This window comes from Globicephala melas, chromosome 16, assembly GCF_963455315.2.
Source record: "Globicephala melas chromosome 16, mGloMel1.2, whole genome shotgun sequence".
Taxonomy (NCBI): domain Eukaryota; kingdom Metazoa; phylum Chordata; class Mammalia; order Artiodactyla; family Delphinidae; genus Globicephala; species Globicephala melas.
Genome location: NC_083329.1, coordinates 31,308,408 through 31,327,676, shown reverse-complemented (window position 1 = coordinate 31,327,676; position 19,269 = coordinate 31,308,408). Strand labels below are relative to the sequence as shown.

At 40.3% G+C, this 19,269-nt stretch overlaps 1 protein-coding gene across 1 annotated transcript in view; it reads left to right on the top strand.

Annotated features, from left to right (window-relative positions):
• Positions 1–18,776, top strand: part of CC2D2B (coiled-coil and C2 domain containing 2B) — a 97,687-nt gene extending 78,911 nt beyond the window's left edge. Inside the window, exons 27-35 of the mRNA XM_030865177.3 lie at positions 896–1,078; positions 1,221–1,418; positions 4,573–4,662; positions 7,261–7,374; positions 9,583–9,717; positions 10,106–10,228; positions 14,679–14,737; positions 16,257–16,434; positions 18,323–18,776. Coding sequence (XP_030721037.2) covers positions 896–1,078; positions 1,221–1,418; positions 4,573–4,662; positions 7,261–7,374; positions 9,583–9,717; positions 10,106–10,228; positions 14,679–14,737; positions 16,257–16,434; positions 18,323–18,511 — 1,269 coding nt within the window. The 3' untranslated portion in view covers positions 18,512–18,776. The remainder of the gene's footprint in view (positions 1–895; positions 1,079–1,220; positions 1,419–4,572; positions 4,663–7,260; positions 7,375–9,582; positions 9,718–10,105; positions 10,229–14,678; positions 14,738–16,256; positions 16,435–18,322) is intronic.
• Positions 18,777–19,269: the final 493 nt, after the last annotated feature.

Genomic DNA, 19,269 nt, shown 5'->3' with positions numbered 1-19,269 from the left:
GAGAGTCCGCCTGCTGATGCAGAGGACACAGGTTCGTGCCCCAGTCTGGGAAGATCCCACATGCCGCGGAGCAGCTGGGCCCGTGAGCCACGGCCGCTGAGCCTGCGCGTCCGGAGCCTGTGCTCCGCAGCGGGAGAGACCACAACAGTGAGAGGCCCACGTACCGCAAAAAAAAAGGTGGACCAACCTGGGTTGTAATCCCGGCTCTACTACTCATTAGTTTTGTGATCTCACACAAATTACTTACATGCTCTGAGCCCCAGTTTCCTTATCTATAAAATGGAGATAAGAGCGGTATCTACCTTATTGAATAATATGATCTATATCAAGCACTTGGCAGAATGCCTTGTACATAGTAAGTGCTCAATAACTATTAGTTATATTAGTAGTATTATTAGTTATTATTGTAAATTATCTCCTCCCAAACATGCGCGTGCGCGCGCACACACACACACACACACACACACACACACGCATAAGATCCCTCCTCCAGTGGACTTTGGGTCATCCTTCCTGCTGTTATATTTCTTTTCCTCTTTCCAGACCCAATGCAAAATGTATCATGGTCTTTTAGCATTTTCTCTGAGCTTAAATTAGATCTTCTAAGAGCTTTTATCACTCTGGTCCATTAACTTGCTTCATTGTTTCATCCCTTTCTTACTTCTGCCTTCTCCACGTACTACATATTAGACAGGGACCCAGGGTGTCAAGGTTGCCTATGAACAAATCATCATGGAGAACCTTACCATCCTTGTGCAAGTACCTATTAGTAGAATCAGCATGAACCCATGCAAGCCTGTTTCCTGCCATGGAGAAGACTGAACTGAGCTATGCTATATTTGACTGATGTTTATTTTCATCATGCAGAATCCATTATACTGATATACTCTTTCAGATTAGTGGAACATTTCAAGTAAATATTCCACCGGTTTTGCTTGGGTATACTTGGAGTGAGACTTACGTGTCTCCTAAAGAAGATTATAATGGACAGAATTTAAAAGAATGCACCTTTTTAAATATTTTTGCTACTATTGAACCTCAAATATCATATGCCATCTGTAATCCAGAACTAAACAAGGTAGGTTTTACACTGAATTATTTTCATATATACTATCAAAGAAGTGTTAATTTCAAAGCTGACAAAAATGAATGTTGGTTCTTGATGTTTTCCTGTGGAGACAATATAGTACAATGTTGAAATGTTTTCAACTCGATTCTAGTTTTCAGGTCAAATAGATGTTTTGGAGAGAGCACAGATTTTTAAAAAAAATTGTAAGGCATTATTTCCTGAACGAAGAATCACAACTACTGTTTTTAATGATGAAGGGATACAGATCTTAGTAACAAGATACATCAAGGCATTGAATCCACCTCAACAACTCCTGGATATATTTCTTCATGATTCTAATGCAACACTTGTAAGTTATATTTATTTTAGTAGCTTTATTGTGATATTCGTATACCATACAATTTGCCCTTCCAAAGCATATAATTCAATAGCTTTTACTTTATACACGGAGTTGTGCCACCATCACCACAGTAAATTTTAGAACATTTTGATCACTCCAAATTTATATTTATTTTAACTTGTTTACTTTTTATTATTAACTTTGAGTATAACTTTCTTATTAAAATTACTTTACCTTCAGAGACAGTTTCCTGAGAGAGAAACCATCTATGTTGCAATGTGTCCTCTTGAGCACCAGATGGAAGAAAACATTTCTTCCTGATCCCCTTCACTTCTGCCCACTTGTACTAGAGAGTCACTGTTGCCACACCAGTTCACGTGACCATATCAGCTTCACAACTTTTCTGTCAAACTTTGAAAAATGACACAGAAAAATTCCTTTGACTTCCAGGCAAAATTAAAAGCTATGTTTCTAAAGGAGTTGTGCCCTTCTAAGGATTGCTTCTTGTTGTATGTGGGAGTGAAGAAACTATGTTTTTTTGTTTTATTTATCTTTGGCTGTGTTGGGTCTTCATTACTGCACACAGGCTTTCTCTAGTTGCGGCGAGCGGGGGCTACTCTTCGTTGGCGGTGTGTGGGCTTCTCATTGCGGTGGCTTCTCTTGTTGCAGAGCACGGCCTCTAGGAGCGCGGGCTTCAGTAGTTGCAGCACGTGGGCTCAGTAGTTGTGGCGCACGGGCTTAGTTGTTCTGCAGCATGTGGGATCTTCCCGGACCAAGGATCAAACCCGTGTCCCCTGCATTGGCAGGCAGATTCTTTAACCACTGTGCCACCAGGGAAGTCCAACTATGTTACGTTTTGCTCTGTAAACCACCAACATAACACTTCCCACCCCATCCTTATGTGGCTTTATGCATATCTGTTATTTACCAGCTGATAAAAGAGACACGTACCTGTATTCATTACGGACTCAGAAGAGAATGTAGCTTCTTCCACTTTGAGAAACGAATATGTGAAATCAGAGATCTAGTCTCCCGTTGAAGAAAAAAATAAGCTTTGCAGACACCTTTACTTTATAAGGTTGGAACAGCAGCACCATCCATGAAATACAAACCACAAATTTTACTGTTTCTGAAGTTCCTATATTGTTATTAATTTTGGTCTTAAGTTGATAGATTCCACAGAAGGTGATAAGTATCTTTTACCTCTTCCTCCATTAGAAAATTAGTTTAATAATGGATTTCTTGATCAAGAGCATCACCACTTACTAAAACGTACATGGAGAGAATAATCAATAAACAGGCTTTCTAGGATCTTTTTTTTTTAAGTCTTCTGCAACATTTATTGATAAACAGGAAAGGGGTTTTATTTACAGTTTTAAAGCTCTTTTTTGTCACTATTATTAGTAATTCTCTATCTATGTATGGTAATATCCAGTTTTAAAAATACTTTATGATTTAAGACTTTAAGTCATAACATGTCTGTTTAGCTGATTAGTTCTCCCCTATACTTCTAAAAGAGAAATTGTACAGTACAAGAGTCATTCATTGGGATTAGATTTATTAATCTAGTTACCTACTAGTTTGACATTTTAGGAAGGAGGTAATTGGGTTTTTTTAATGATGGATAAACTTGTGCTGGTGTTTTGGATCTTATGATGCTGAGCATGTTCTGCACTGGTGCTAATGTTTAACATAATTTTATATTTACAAACATACCTGCTACCCAGAGGCAAGTATTAATTTAGTCCATATGGACTACTGACCCCTCTTGAGACTGCAACATACATACTCCTAAACACACTCATACATATTGTGTTTAGACTTTAAAGTATCTTAACCCATTTCTGGACATGAATGTGTTACAAACCTCCTGATTTCTAGCAACATATTAAAAAACACTGCTATTAAAAACACTTCACGAGTCATTGTCAGCCATTGCTGGCTTTCTGTCACTAGAGAATACACAGCAATATCTGGTATGTTGCATGCTTTCAAGATAGCCTGGATTTTAAAAGTTAGTCCATTAGTTGTATCTGATGGATGTAAATTTGCCTCCTAGTTCACTTTGTGTCAAGAGCTAAAACTGTGAACTTTCTCTTATTGGTGGGTAATAACTGAAAATAAAGATTTTATTTTCATAAAAAAAAGAAAAAAGAAGCTTTGATTAAAGGGCATCTATGAAAAATCATTTATACCTTTTATTTATTCAGGCTTGATTGAGTCAATTGACTCTCCTCAGAAAATTTATATTATTTCCCAGTATAAAGCTCTTACCTGGATTCTTTAAGCTAAAATCAAAAGTCCTAGTTTAGATCACCATTTGCTACACTCTGCTTTTCCATTACGTGTTTCTTCTTGCCTGTTTCCTGACACCGAAAGTCCAAGGAGATAATAATGCTCTCAGATTTCTTTCAAGGACAATCTTTGCCTTTTTAAAAAAGCATAAATCCTAGCTCCTTTGCTTATCAAGGATTGTGAACCATGTTTAATTAATTGCATGAAGTCAGAAACGTGACCAGTGTAGGAAGTCATAATAGTGCATAAATGGTAGCTATTGTAAATCAGTGAAAATGTTGGTGAACTTTCTGTGTTAGCTCATTGTTTACTTGTACTCCTTTCTTCTTTCCTACTCTAGTCTGAGTCCTTATCTCCAGCCCTATAGGGGGAACAATCCACAATAGACCTTCTGTTGTTGGAAAAAGTCGGCTGCACCAATGACTTCTTGCTGCAGCAACTTATAACTAGTTTTTATTAATAAAAATATTTCTGCTAGATTTTGAACCTAAAAGTAAATCAAACTTTTGCTATTCTTCAACATCTTTTTTCATTTTTTAAACAGTTATACTTTAAAGTATACATGTAATGTATCGTGTTTAAATTTTTTACTTATTACAATGAAATGTAATGGTTAACATGCATGCTCTGAAGTCACGCTAACTTGGGCTTATTCCCAGAGACCCATAAATTGTGTTCGTGTGTGACCCTGAGCAAGTTATCTTAGCACTCTAAGCTTGTTTCTTCTTTTGTAAAATAAAATTAATAATAGTGTGTACTTCATAGGCTTGTAGGATACACTAAATGTGATGACAGTGCATGTAAAGCACTGTGCTTGGTGATAGGCATATAGTATGCTCTCAATAACTGTTAGTTAATATTATTTTAGGACCTCGTTGCTCGCTTTGTATCTTTGATTCCTATTATGCCTGATACACTGGATGAAAATGATGGTTTTGACATATGGATGACATCAGAGGTAACAAATGACATTTTATAATTTAAATGTATAGTATTTCTTACTTGCTTTTCTTTTAAAGAAAACTTTTTAAAAATATTATGCACTTATGTAGTAATTTGCTTCGTGCAGTTTGAAGGTAATTGATAATTTAATACATCATTTTCAGCTCTATAACGATCCGTAAAAATAATTCTTAAAGACCAAAATTCTTATTCAACATTTTAAGTAGCTCATAATATTGAGATTCAATGGGAATTCCAGGAGTACAATATTATGACATTCTCCAGAGAGAAATATGGCTTGTTCACTATAGAGGTGGTCAGACCCTGAAGTCTAGCAGAAATACCACCACTTCCCAGAAGCTTTCCCCAGTTTTCCCACATCTGAATGAAGAGCTTGTATAGCAGTGCTCTTCCTTGGCACTTGGATTAAAATTGTCTTTAGTCTGATTTCCAAGTAAAATACAGGCCCCATGCAATATTTGGGACATATTTATACTAAAAAACTACTTGTTTATCTGAAATTCAAATTGAACTAGGCATCCTATTCCCCACCCCCCTCCACAAGTGTGGCAGCCCTAATTAGAGCACATTTTCCATTCCACCTTAAATTATATTTAGTTGCTTATATACTGGCCCTATACCCACACACTGTACATATACATCCCAAGTTTAATCTCCTTGAGTGGTAAGGAAGATTTGATTCTTATTTATTTTTATATTCGTCACTTGTACGTACTTTAAATTTAGCAAGTATTCAATATTTTTAATGGAAAATACCAGCCTGATGGGAGCCTAAGAGAAGGACACTCTCCATCTGGAACTGATAGTCCTGGCACTTACCTAGAATGTTTTAGAGGTTAGATTTTTTTAGCTGAAATGGACTTAGCGGGCACAGGACTAACTTAATAGGTCAGCTACCCTGCCTTCTGCTAAGTGGGAGTAAGGGAGATACAAGCACGTGGTTTGTTTCAGGATCCAGTGATTCAAATCTGGTAAAACTCAAAGAGGAGTCAGTTAACTCTAGATTCTTCTTAGACTCTTCAAACTAATCAGAATGTGTCCAGGGGTATTATGATCCTGCAGAACATTGAAAGATAGCCTCTAAAGTAGCTAAAAATAACCACAAAATAACCATTCAGGCAAATACTAGTGCTCCCGAGTGCCCTCCAATCCAAACAATACCCATAATCCACAGGTTACCACAGTCATAGGCTTCCTCTTGGCCAATGTCTTCCCATTGACATGAACTGTTTGGACTTGGGATACCCATGAGTGAATGACTAATTAGTTTGTCACAAGACAAGAGTTATTTCTCCTACCCAACATACAGTCTTGGAGTCAAACAAACCTTCGTTCAAATCCTACGTCAACCATCTGATAGCTGTGTGACCTAAGATAAGTTATTTAGCTTCTTTGGACCTCAGTTTCCTCATCTTTGGCATACAGGGGTTTTGAAAGGATAGGCACCTGGAACGCAGTATGTTAGTTACCTACTCTCATCCATTCCCTCCTTCTCTTATGAAATCCAGTCAGGGGAACCTCCTTGGCCTGACGTTGAAGACTGCTCATAATCTGCTCTTCATTCTCCTGTTCACACACACCTTTCAGAAGAGCCACGTTACCATCCTCCCTAGCCTCCTCAGCATCACATTCAGCCGGTGTGTACTGATGTGGCCATATCAGTTGTTAAAACATTGAAATGCTTCCAGACTGGTAAATAGTCACTCCAAGGGCTCCTGAGCGCCCCCTCCCCAAGCTCCCTGACCACCACAGCCCTTTCTCTGGGACTAATGAAATGGAAGCACACGTGCAGTCTAAACGGTGCAGCCGCTACTCAGCAATAGCACATCATTGCCATATGAACATTTGGGCCTATACATTTTGTTAGATCCTTTGATTTTTCAAGCCAGAAATCCAGAGTTTTATATGAGATCTTCCAACTTTTAAAAGCATTTCGGGGCCAAACGAAACACACCTATCAACTAGAACTAGGTTAACAGACCACTGGTCTGCCACCTCTGCTGTGCTTTTTCTCTCCTGCCACCACTGCTTTACTAGGCACCCTGTATGTGATTACACCCAGCCCAACTGTTCAGCTCTTTCAATTAAAGAAGTTTCCATTACTCTTTCTGATTGGGCTCCAACTCAGATCTCTTCCTCTCTTTCAGTTGAGAGCACTATGTTGGTACAGGACAGAGTGTAGCTCCATTGACCAAACGATCCCTTCCTCCAAAAACACTATGTGATTTCCCATCAGGTGAAGTTCCTTAAAATATCAGCCAAGATATCCCTGTTTTCCAAGGGTATATGTCTCAAACAAAAATGCCCCATTTTGGAGGATAAAATTATTGGGTCACTTACACAGTATCCACATTAATTATGCCATGATAAAGGTGATCCTTATGCTCCAAGTTAATGTTCTCTCTTTCTAATGCCCTAGTGTGTTCACAGGCAGAGGGTGCTGGAGCTTTCGGCTTTGCAGTCATCTTAGTGACCTGGCAAGGATGTGTGTGTGAGGGTTTGGAGGGACTCTAAATCTGTTGAATGCTTGCATTACTCAACTTTCTCTCCTCCCCTCCTTTTTTGTGTCCTTGTTGCTTTTGTTTTGCCTTAGCGCTGCATCAGTTTGGCTGTTGGAAATAAGGAGGAGCATGCCATACTTCTCTGTAATTTCTTCCTGTATTTTGGAAAGAAAGCTTTGGTCCTCCTAGGAACCTCGATGTTGGAAGTAAGTGTTGGACTTAATATTTAAATAGTGTAAGCAAAACTAATTAGCTTTTAGCTGCAAGTTTAAAAGACTTCAACCCCAGGTTTCCTTCTTTTCACAAGCTAATTAGGAAATTTCCTAGGCGAACAATTATTTAGGAGGATAATGTTCGTTCATCAAAATTTCTACAATGTAAAGAATGACTTCCTTTTGTTTTTCTTCTTCATATAGTAGTACAAATAAGAGTGCTACTTCATGGAGCTACTAAAAATATTAAATTACATAGTAAATAGCACTGGGGACAGCACCTGGTTTATGTGGAAAATGCTCAATAAAATGGTGGTGGTAGGTGATGTAGTAATAGTTACAGTAGTAGTTATAGTGGTTGTTAACCATCATCACCACCATGATCTTTATGTGTCCCTAACACTATATTTTAAGATCCTTAAGAAGTACTTCTTCCTGTTTTACACTGCTCAATTTTTAATCGTGTAAGAAGTGGGCCAGAAATTTATGTTAACCTACCTGAAATTTTTACAACTTATATACACTTGCATTCAAACCTCCAGAAAGCTGTCTTCTTTTGGATGTTTCTATTTCTACTATGAATATCTTGATAAGTGTCAAAAACTTCCAGTCTTGTTCTTGTCATGATCATTTATTTCTCTATATTCCCTTAATTTCCCCATATGATCCCCCGCTGTAGTTTTGAGTGCCACTAGATGGCAGTAAACAGCCAACAATATTTCAACAAACATTTTTACAGTTTTACCTCTGAGTCAACACTGGGTGGCAGCACTCATCTGTGCCTTTCACCTCTGCTACTGGTTGAGGTGAAGCCTCTTTACTGTAAAGATGAGCACAGTGATAAAGAGCAAGAGCTTTGGAGTTAGGGAAACCAGGCTACACAGCACAGTGTTAAGAGTACAGGTTTGGGGTTTCCCTGGGGCATCCCTGGTGGCGCAGGGGTTGAGAGTCCGCCTGCCAATGCAGGGGACACGGGTTCGTGCCCCCGTGTGGGAAGATCCCACATGCCGCGGAGCGGCTGGGCCCGTGAGCCATGGCGGCTGAGCCTGCGCGTCCGGAGCCTGTTGCTCCGCAACAGGAGAGGCCCGCGTACCGCAAAAAAAAGAGTATAGATTTGGAAGTCATAAGAGGATTTTAAAACCCAGAAATGACGTTTACTAACTGTACGATCTCAGCCTTATTTCTCTGAGCCTCATTTATCTCCTCCCCGAAAAGGAGTCATTCCATTTACTGTTACCCTAGACAAGCTTCATGTGAAAGATGGGCATGACCATCATCCCTGCCTCACAGAATCTGGAATTCCTGTGAGAAAATTAGTGAGTGCTGAGTACAGTAGCTGGGGTACTCAATAAATGTTAGATAGTCATTATTATTGTTACCTGACATTTTTATTCTTTGCTAAATAAGAAAGGTTTATACTTCAAAAGTATGTGCAGAGCGAAATAATCACATAATGACTACTTTTATTCCTCAGGTGCTTTCCTGTGTAATTTCTCTCTGGCCTCTAACTCTGTATCTTGCTCACAAAATTAATTTTATGGCTTTTCAACTTCACTTGGCTTTTCAGAGCCTTAGGCAAAATTCCATTCCCTAACTCTGCACGGTGTTCACCCTTGGTCTCCAAGTATGTTCCACATAAAGCAGGGCTAATCCATGTAGCACCTTCGTGTGAATCACACAAAAGCGCCCCTACCTCCAAACCCTTTAGTACTGGATACTGGGAATTGGTCATAATATACTGATTTTGTTAGAACAACATATTTTATTGCTATGAGGGTACACCCTTCAGGACCATACGTGGCAGCACTAGCTCAAAAGTTCTCATTTGAATCCTCATGCTAGCCTGGGCCTGAGGATTTCAGTTGCTTTGGTTTTATCCTTTTCAAAAAAATTGTAAAGGTCCTAAAAAAGGCTTTTAAAAATCAGAGATAGCAGGGAGTTCCCTTGTGGTCTAGTGGCTAGGATTTGGGGCTGTCACTGCCGTGGCCCATGTTCAATCCCTGGTCAGGGAACTGAGATCCCGCAAGCTGTGCGGCAAGGCAAATAAATAAATAATACAGGAATAAAGAATAACCAAGGTAACTGGCAATATTATCTATTAAAAAATCAGAGATATCACATGCTTACAGTATAATTTCCACATACGAAAATGAGTGAAATCAATCATCCACCAAAAATGCCTTTAACTCTTTCTTCGCACAGGGGCATGTGGCTTATGTATTAACGCCAGAAACTGATGAATATTTGCTTTGGAATCCATTAACTGGGCAATGTCATAAGCAGTTTGACCCATTTTGTCCCTTACAAAGTGTAGATTGTTTGTTTGATGGTGAAAATGTAAGTATATGGCGGGGGGCGGCGGGATCTTGAGTTATCACCTCAAGAGTTAAACCTGTGGTTCTGTACACTGACCATACATTAGAATCATGTGGGAACTTTGAAGAAGCTATAGATGTTCAGTTAGAATCCCTGCGGTGTAGGGCCAGGGGAATCTTTTATCCCCAAGGCTCCTTAACGTGATTCTGCAGTGCCTCCGAGGTTGAGAACCAGCGAGCATTCTAGTGCGCACACACCCCTGGAATCTCTGTACCTCCTGCCTCAGAACCATCCTTGGCTTCTGCCACTTCACTGGGGAGTAGGACTGTAAAATTTTGCTCCGTCCTAACCTACTATGGGCTTCGTACTCCTGTGGGCCTCTACTGATTTTATGTTGATGTATTAATAGGTCTGGTTTAACATTCAGCAAAATAATTCACCAGGGGCTGTATATTTTGACTATTCAAAGGAAAGTTTCTGGAAACAGTTGCTTCCAAAAAATTATCAAGGGACGAAAGCACAAAGCATACAGGTAAATTATACTTTTCCAGGTGTGTCTCTATGAAAGTTACCATTGGTTCTAATCTTAGGAATTGTGACAGCTCTTATTATGTTTATACAGCTGATTGCTTATTGAATTATTTGGCAGTATTAATAAAACCTAGTTTTCTCTGCCCTCCAGCCTGAGTTTGGGCTATTGTGATCCTTTTTCTCTACTTGCAGAAAAGAGGAATTGAGAAGAAGGTATCATCTTAATTGTGAATTTAGGTTTTAAAATAACAATTTTAAAATGTTCATCATGAAACATAAAAAATAATGTCAAGATGGTGTAATAAGTTCTTACTTGGACCTAGCCCTTCTACTACATATCCATAACAATGATAAAGTATAAAAATTGAAAAACAGAAGGCTTATCTGGGCTCCCAACCATGATAGTTATCTCATGGAATAGAAGCAGGACAGAAACACTAGCAGTGAGTGGGGCCCAAAGAGGACGGCACCAAGGTCTGAAAATGCTTCATGAAATCCAGAGAACCAGAGCCAGTCTCACTTTTTGAAGCCAGGGACTGTGTTGCGGCTCCCCTACTTTGCTACTCTTGAGAGAAGATGGGAAAGAAAAGCAGCAGACTCACTGCCTGGGGCTCAGGAGGTAAGAGACCAAAGTACAGAGCTGAGAATCAGGAACCAACCTAATCACCAGATGGCTTGTCCAGGGGATCTATGATGTACTCACTACTGCTTTGGGAAGGCACCCAAATTCCATTTCGACAGCTGTTTCTGGATTGAGAGCCATGGTATGGCAGTGTGCAGGCAATTGCAAAATTCAAAAACTAGGAGCTATGACCCAGAGGAAGAAAGAGAGGGGGGATGAGAAAAAGGACAATGGAAAAATAGGAAGAAGACAATTCACAGAAGCAGAAACTCTAGGGCTCAACGTCACTCATAACGAGGGAAATGCAATTTAAAACAATAAAACACTATTTCACATGTAGAAGATTGGCCAAACTTTTTTAAAAGTGTGATCACATCTAGTATTGGCAAAGAGGCAGAGAAATGGTGGGAGTGTGAATTGCTATAAACACTTTAGAAAGCAATATGGTAAGGTTGGTAAAGCTGAAGAAACCCAGCCTCTGATCCACCAGTTCATCTTCTAAGTATATACCCTAGAGATACACGCACAGGGAGACAAGTACACGAAGGTCATTACTGAATTGCTTGAGATAGCAATAAATAAATAAATAAATAAAAGGAAACAATTCATCAACCAGAAAATGGGCACATGAGTTATGAATACTCCTACTATAAAATATTCTATACAGCAGTAGAAAAAGAGTATATGAAACTACTTTACTGTAGTTCTTAACTTGGCTGTACGTGCAGTGTATCAGAATGTCTGAGGGAAGAGCCCACGCATTGGTATTACTTAAAGCTCCCCACGTGATCCCACATGCAGCCAAGGTTGAGAACTACTGACCTAGAGCCACTGTTATCCGCATGAATGAATATAAAGAATGTAATGTTAAGCAAAGTAAGGAAGATGTGAAATGACACACTTATACGAAGTTTGAAAAATATATGTTGTTTACGTATATAGAGATATATAGTGATAGTGTAAAAGCTTGCATGGGAATGATAAACACCAAATTTAGGGTAAAGTTTACCTTTGGAAAGAGGAAAAAAAAAAGAATGATATCAGGGAGCAGTATACAGAGTACTTCAAATCTGTCTGTAATGTTTTACATCTTTAAAAAAAAAACCTAAAGTATGGAAGAATGCAAAGATTAGATGTAGCTTGGTGGTATGTATGTTGGGTGGATGTTCACTACATTATTCTCAGTGCTTTATCTGAGAATGTTTGACATAGTTCATAATATCAAAAAGAAGGAATGGTGGTTGTGGGGAGAAAAATCAAACAGTATCAAAGTGTAAAAAGTGAAGAGTTTCTCTCCTCTTCAACATCTTTTCCCCACTTTCTAAGAAATAGCCACTGTTGGTAGCTTCTTGTGCATCCTTCTAACATTCTCCTTGCAGATGTTTGTAAAGTCCTTATAAGGAAGGGGAAATGTGCTTATCTCTCTTGAGCAAACCACATTTATGGCATCCACAGACCTTGCTTGCTTTTCCCATCCCAAAGTTGTGACCAAAAGTATTGCTGCCTCCTAGGGGGGAGAATGATATATTTAGAGTTGAAGTTTTTTGTTTCTATTAATCATTCTCTTATTAATTCAGGTAATGTGTATTGAGTGCTGCAGCAGGCCAGCACTGTTTTAGGTATAGGTACCACAAGGAAAAAGACATGTCTCAGTGCTCTTGGAGCTTGTGTTCTAGAGGAGGAAACAGAAGGAAATGAGCACTTGCTGTACAGAGCGATAAATGCTACTATAGAAGAAATGAATGTGCTTTGGGGAGCACTCAGCAGGAGGCCTGAGGTGAAGGGGAGTTGCAGGGGCTTCCTGGGGAAAAAAGTGATGACTAGCAGAGTGAAGAAGGGTGAGCAGGAGCTGGTTTAGATGGAAGTTAAGGAGGAGTATGGTCCCAGCACAGAGCGGGGACAGCAGGCATGAAGACCTGCAGTGGCAAGCGGATGTCTGTCGAGGAGCTGAAAGGCCAGCCTGGCTGCTGCCAAGGAGTGAGCCGAGGACAGTCAGAAGCCAACATCACCAAGGCAAGGGCTGCCATCATCAAAAGTGTATTTTTAAAAGCCACTAAACCCTTTGACAAGTTGAATATATAAATATAAAACTCATAGTTGCATTTGACTTGTATCCCTACTGATTTCTTTCCTGTGGGTTAATGGCCCTTGATCTTCTGCCTTGTCGCACACATACAGGAATAAACCACTATCTGTGGTGAGCACTGTTGTCGTTTTTTTTCTTAATCGCAATGGAGAACACAAATTTGAGTGTGTATGATGAGAATATGGGTATTCAGAGATGGAGTTAACAGGGAAATCCTCTCAAAGTTTTAAAGGATATGAATTCCCTGAAAGGGGCCTTTGCCTGAAAAGAAAATAGACTAACACTCCATAAACTTATCAAGTCAACATAACCCAGGCCTCTTTTTCAGGCCTGAAAGTGGCCTAACTAATCCCTAAGAGTTGCCAGGATAGGGGTGCGGGGGATTGTTTTGGAGGGGCAGACAGTGGTTGGTGACAGCAATCAGGGACTTCAGTTTACCTGTCCTGACTGTGATAGTTGGTGGCCCCTGTAAGGTGATGCTGCAGTTTATGCTTCCCTTTCTCCAGTATCTCTCATCTCCTGCCGTGTTCACTGTGGGGAAAGTCACTGTGCTTGAGCCTATGCTCTAATCTAGTGGTTATCCAGCCACGGCAGGCATCAGAACCTTCTGGAGGGCTTGTGGAAAAATGGATTGCTGGGCCTTACCCTCAGAGTTTCTGAATCACTGGGTCTGAGGTTGCTGGTCTGGGGGCCATGTTTTGGGAGCCACTGGCTTAGATCATCACCTGACAGACTGAGCCCCCTCAAATCACTCCCGAAATTTTCTAAGACCAGAGGCCTAGCAAATGTTTCCTTCTTTTCGTACAACCCTCATTCCACTCACGAGGGGGAAACATCTGTCCGTGTCTCTATAGCTCCTCTATTTCTCAGCTCAGAAATATCCTAAGTAAAAACCGCCTAAACCCAACCCCTCACTCTTGTCTATATGAGCCCTGCAGGGAGGGGAGGAACGGGTTAGGTAGTGGGGAGGGGGTTGGAGAAGTCCTCTCCTCCTCCCAGAAAATCCTGCTCAGGGGGCAACATGGGGAAACATGGTAGAGCATTGCTCTCTGCTGTTGCTGGGGTGCCTGGGGCAAAGGCTTGGCGACAGGGAGATTGAAATGGACTCTGCATGTATGTGCGAGTGTGTGCACATGCGCACATGCAAACACAGAGCCCTGACTCCCGCCTGCTGAAAGGAACAAATAATCAAAGAAGGAAGATGATACACCATGTTACAAGAGTAATAATAACAATAGTATCTGATCTTTGTTGAACAATATGTGCCAGGCTTTACATGTATTACTTGATTTTAAAATCTTTGCATGATCCCAGGGAAGTAGGTACTGTTATTGTCCCTCTTTAAAAGACGTGGTAACTGAGACTCACAGAGGTTAAGTGACTTCACCAAGGTCACAGTTAATAAGTGGAAGATACCAGTGCAACTTCCAAGATTATCTGGTAGAATCAATAAACATGTCCAATGCTTGTTTGAATAAACAGATGGGGATAGCAGATCTGTCTTCTTCTGTCATGAAAAATATCTTTTGTAAGTCCGTTCTCCCTTCCATGCCCTGGTGAAGTAGTAGTAAAATCAGAGGGAACACTGTGACCTGTGTTACCTTTGTGCCTCTACCATGGAGTGCTTTTGCCACATGAGACTGGTTTAGGTTCACCCTCATTATAATCAGCACTCCAAGGGCCTACTGACGTAAACATGGTCTCCCTAGAATCTTTTCTAACTTTCAGTTTTCTGTATTTCAGCCTGAAGAAATAATTTATTCTGATACTAATAAAAGCATGGTGGAAGATCTAAAGAACAGGTATGATCTCTATTTATATATTATGAGTATCATGTTTTCTCTCTAATCTCTCATTCAGCCACCCTTCAGTCCTCTAACCCAGGCTCTCAAAATACCCATTAGATTCAGCAACAGGAGCATGAAATGCAGATTATAATCGTTCCACTGAGTCATCTGTCTCTTGGTGCATCAAAAGTCACCCCTCCGCTATCCAGGGTGCTTCTTGAAAACACATGCCAAGTTAAATATGGTTGCATCTGGAAAACACCGTGGGCTGCCGTTAGGAAGTTCTCAACACAGACACCTGTTGAGCCGTATAGTAATAATAATGCAGTAGCTAACACTTCTTGAAAGGACAGGAAGGTAAATGGCCCACAACCTGGTGTGTGGTAAAAAGAGCCAAGCTGGGTGGCAGCAACATCAGTACTGTCCCTCGTAGGCACCCTCCCCCTCCCCCCACCACACACACACACACACACACACACACACACACACGTCCGGAGGAGTGGTTGAGTCAAGCCCAAAGGGTCACAGCCTTGCAGCAGACCTCACTCCTACTCCAGATGTGTCAGAAGCTTCTAGATCTGACTACCTCCAGTGACTCATGCTGACACAGCAGGCTGGCATGTAAGCCGCTACCAACTAATTGAAACAGAATATGACAAAAAGCATTTTGCCACTCCCTTTTCTCACTAGCACACAACTCTCACCTCTTATTCCCCTCCTTCTTCCCCAACTCTTAACAAAAAAGGAATAAAAGCACTAGGAAAATGGTCCCCAACTTCTGGTTTTCATCAGAAATTGCTTCTAGAACTATTTTAAAATATAAGTGCCAGAGGTCAAGACCAGACCTGTTGAATCACTATCTGGAAGATAGTGAAATATTTTGATAAAGTCCTACAGGTGATTCTGGCGTATAGCCGTGACTATGACTCTCTGCAAACTCGAAACCGCTTAGTCACTTTATGGACTCAGCTGAGAGGAGAGGCCCAGCAGCTTCTTCCGGAGCACACAACGATTCTGCCCAGAGGAGAAGCTTCCATCAACCAACTCACACTGTGCTCCACTTTCTCCCCTCCCCGAAACAGTTTCTCAGCAGGCACTGTTTTAGAGGCGGCATAGGTAGGCAAAACTCCCTGCCCTCGTGGAGCAAACGTTCTGGTAGGGAAACTGCTCATCATACTGACCAATCCAGTGCTTCATTTCCTCCCAATGCTGCTTGCTGAATTAACTGATCCAGTTACCCCATTCCTGCTAACATTATCCCAGACAAGATATCTGAATTTTTATAAAGGCATTTCTTGGAAACACAATGTCTTATGTCAAAGGAGGGTCTTGGAGAATAGGAATGCCAACCCAGTAATCAGATGGTAGGCAAATCACACCCAGTAGGCAGATATCCCTAGCCACAGAGGTCTGGTTTTCTCCTAAATCAAAAAAGTATCATTCTCATACTTGAGAAAAAGTGACAAAACTTTTTCCACATTTATTTAAATGAGTTGTAATTTATCATAAAATAATCTTTGCATTCTTACCTTAGGATTGAAAGAACTCTGAAATATAAAATAATGGAATGGCGACCTAAACAGCCAACACGTTGGAATAGACAATGTACTTTCATTTTAAGACAAATCCTTCCTAAGTTAGAGCTTGGCACCGGAAACATTGTTTCATCTGAAGAAGAGAGTGAATTTGAAAGACTGCTACAATTTTATTGGGTTTGTATATGATTTAATGCATTAATGTCATTTGTTTTATCTATGTTATTAATTGCCAGATGATACTAATCTTAAGTATCCCTGAAATGCCTTTTATCTTGATCTTAGGTGATACATGCTATGGCATTAAAATGCATTTACTTATAGACTGAGAAATTTCAAATGTAGTGAGTAACTAGTACCATGACCAGATTGCATGACATTTTCTTGGAATCAGTTTTTTAATGTATAAACCACAAACTTTGGAAAGAGATACCCAAAAGGAAACCACTTGCAACTAAGAAACTAAAAAATGATTTCTAGATGGTACAGTAATAGAATGGATTCCATGTCCTTGCTTCTGGGCAAGAGGACTAAGGCAAGCTTTAATATCTTCTACATGCAAATTATTCTCAAATTTATACATCCAGCCTGGACTTCTGACCTGCTCTCATATATTCACCAGCACATTTGACATCATCATGGATGGTAGAAAGGCACTTCAAACTCAGTTAAGTCCATAATCAGACATGGTGGGCATCTGGTGTATTGTTAGGGTCCTTCTTTTCTTCCCCTATGATATCCTTACTTATGGAATCCTCTCACCTCCTTTTCCCTATGAATTGTTCCAGTGGTTTTTTGGAAGCCCCAGCCTCTCAAGAGTGATATTCCTTCCCCCTACTATCCCGTAGACTAGAAGATGTCTCCTCGGGAAACCCTCTAAGAGAAGAAAGGAAGGAATCTGTTGGGAGTTTATACTCAGGCTGCCAGGGAGGGATCTGCAGGCACTATTCATTCATGAATAGGGAGGAAGTTGTTTTGTTTTGCTTTCTTTTTAATAGAATTAGGGGGTAAAGAGATAAGCAAAGCATAGTTAAGTATAAGCCAAGGTTTAAAACTTGGAGTTCCTTTGTAAAATTATCTGCTATTTAATAACACACATTCATGAACCTAGACCGAATCCTGCAGCTTGGGTTCAAATCCTGGCTCAACCACTCATTAACTTTGACCAGATTGCCTAACTTCTCTATACCTTCTACCCCATAGCTCAAGATAAACAGGGATAAAAAGAGTTACCTGCTTTGTGGTTGTGGTGAGGATTAAGTGAGCTGCTTAACCATAGCACCCAGCACTTAATAAATGTTAACTATTATTTGTATCCTATGTGGCAGCCATTGTGCTAGACACTTGGGGTTATGACAGTAAACAAGACAGATACAATCTTGAGCATTCACAGAGACTGTGGGCTAGTTTGAGAAATGGACCAGAAAACGAGTAATTGCAGTATATTTTATTAAATAAGCTAGGAAAGGACAGTGTCCTATGCAACCACAAGAGAAGAGCACATCAACAGATTTAAAGATCAGGAAAAGCCTCCTGAAGTAAGCAAACTAAGTCTTGAAAGAAGCTAATGACTGTCCTTTGTATATTCTTAAATAGAAAATTTTACATGGGACCATGTTCCGTACCCCTTAATTCTGTCATATGGTTATCAATAAATATAAACTGAATCAATGTTAAATAAATTCTTCCAAAGTGCTCCCTTAAATCTGTCACTTATAGGATCAAGGTTTCCTTGTTGGCAGTTTGCGATTCCAGAAAGGGTGCAAATATGTGGAATGTTAAGTGTGCAGCCTCTGGCATTAGACAGACCCGGTTCTGCTCCTCTCTCTGTAAAGTGGGGATTATAACAAAGCCTACCTCATAGGGTTGTTTGAGGATTAAATATGTATGTGAAGTATTTAGCATTGTGCCTAGAACATAGTAAGCACCCACAAAATGATAACTATTATTATTATTTTATGACTTCCATTTCTTTGAGGCTTCTGTAATCTCTTTGCATCCAGTAATTCTCCATCACCTACGTGACCGTAATGTGGTTTGACGTGTTATTCTGCCATTTGTCTAGGTCGCAGGATTTCCTATCCAGATGCCATACACCGATGTACAGTCAGTTATTGATGCTGTGTATCAAACTGGAATTCATTCCTCTGAATTTCCTCAGACAGAATTTGCTCTAGCTGTGTATATTCACCCCTACCCAAACAACATATTATCTGTTTGGGTGTATTTGGCTTCATTAGCGCGGTATCAGTGAAAAGGAATAAGGGAAAAGGGAAAGATTGTACATAGCCCCCCTCCAACCAGAAGCCAAACTTTTCTAGTACTTGGGATTTTCCTATTTATCCTCAAATCCAGACAGGTGTGAGCCCAATTTTTGGTTCACTTATAGAGTTGGGCACAAGACTCACTCCCTGAGTCTTTGAGGACAAGCATAAATGACCTCCTCACCGGAGACCTCGTCAGGGAGGACACTTTGGGAAGTCTGGCGCCTTGGGTCGCTGTCTACGGTAGGTCTTATTCTGGGAAAGAAGCAATTCTGACTTCTCTCTGAATCAGTGTTACTCAAATTGGGGGCCCCACACCACCTCCATCAAAATCACCTGGAAAGCCTTATTGAAAATGCAGAATCCCACATCCCACCCAGGACCTACTAAATGGGGATCTCTGGGAGTACAGCTCCAGAACCTACATTATTTTAAACAAGCTCCCCAGGTAACTCTCTTGACCAGTTAAGAGTGAGAACCTTACCTTATAGAGTGTTGTCTTTACTGAAGTGAGGCTAGTACATCTGATGCTGGTTCTGATGGAATTCCAGGCAGAAGTTATTCAAATAGAAACCCAAGGTCATTGCTTCTCGTGAGATAAAAGATTATTTCACTGGTTAAGAATAAGAGGGAAATATGCCATGTTGGGTTGAGGACCGCTTCTGGCGGCTTCTCAAAAATTTTCTCTTTAGATGCCACTGACCTGAAGTCATTTCATCTCCAAGTATTTGGAAGGGACTCCCAGGAA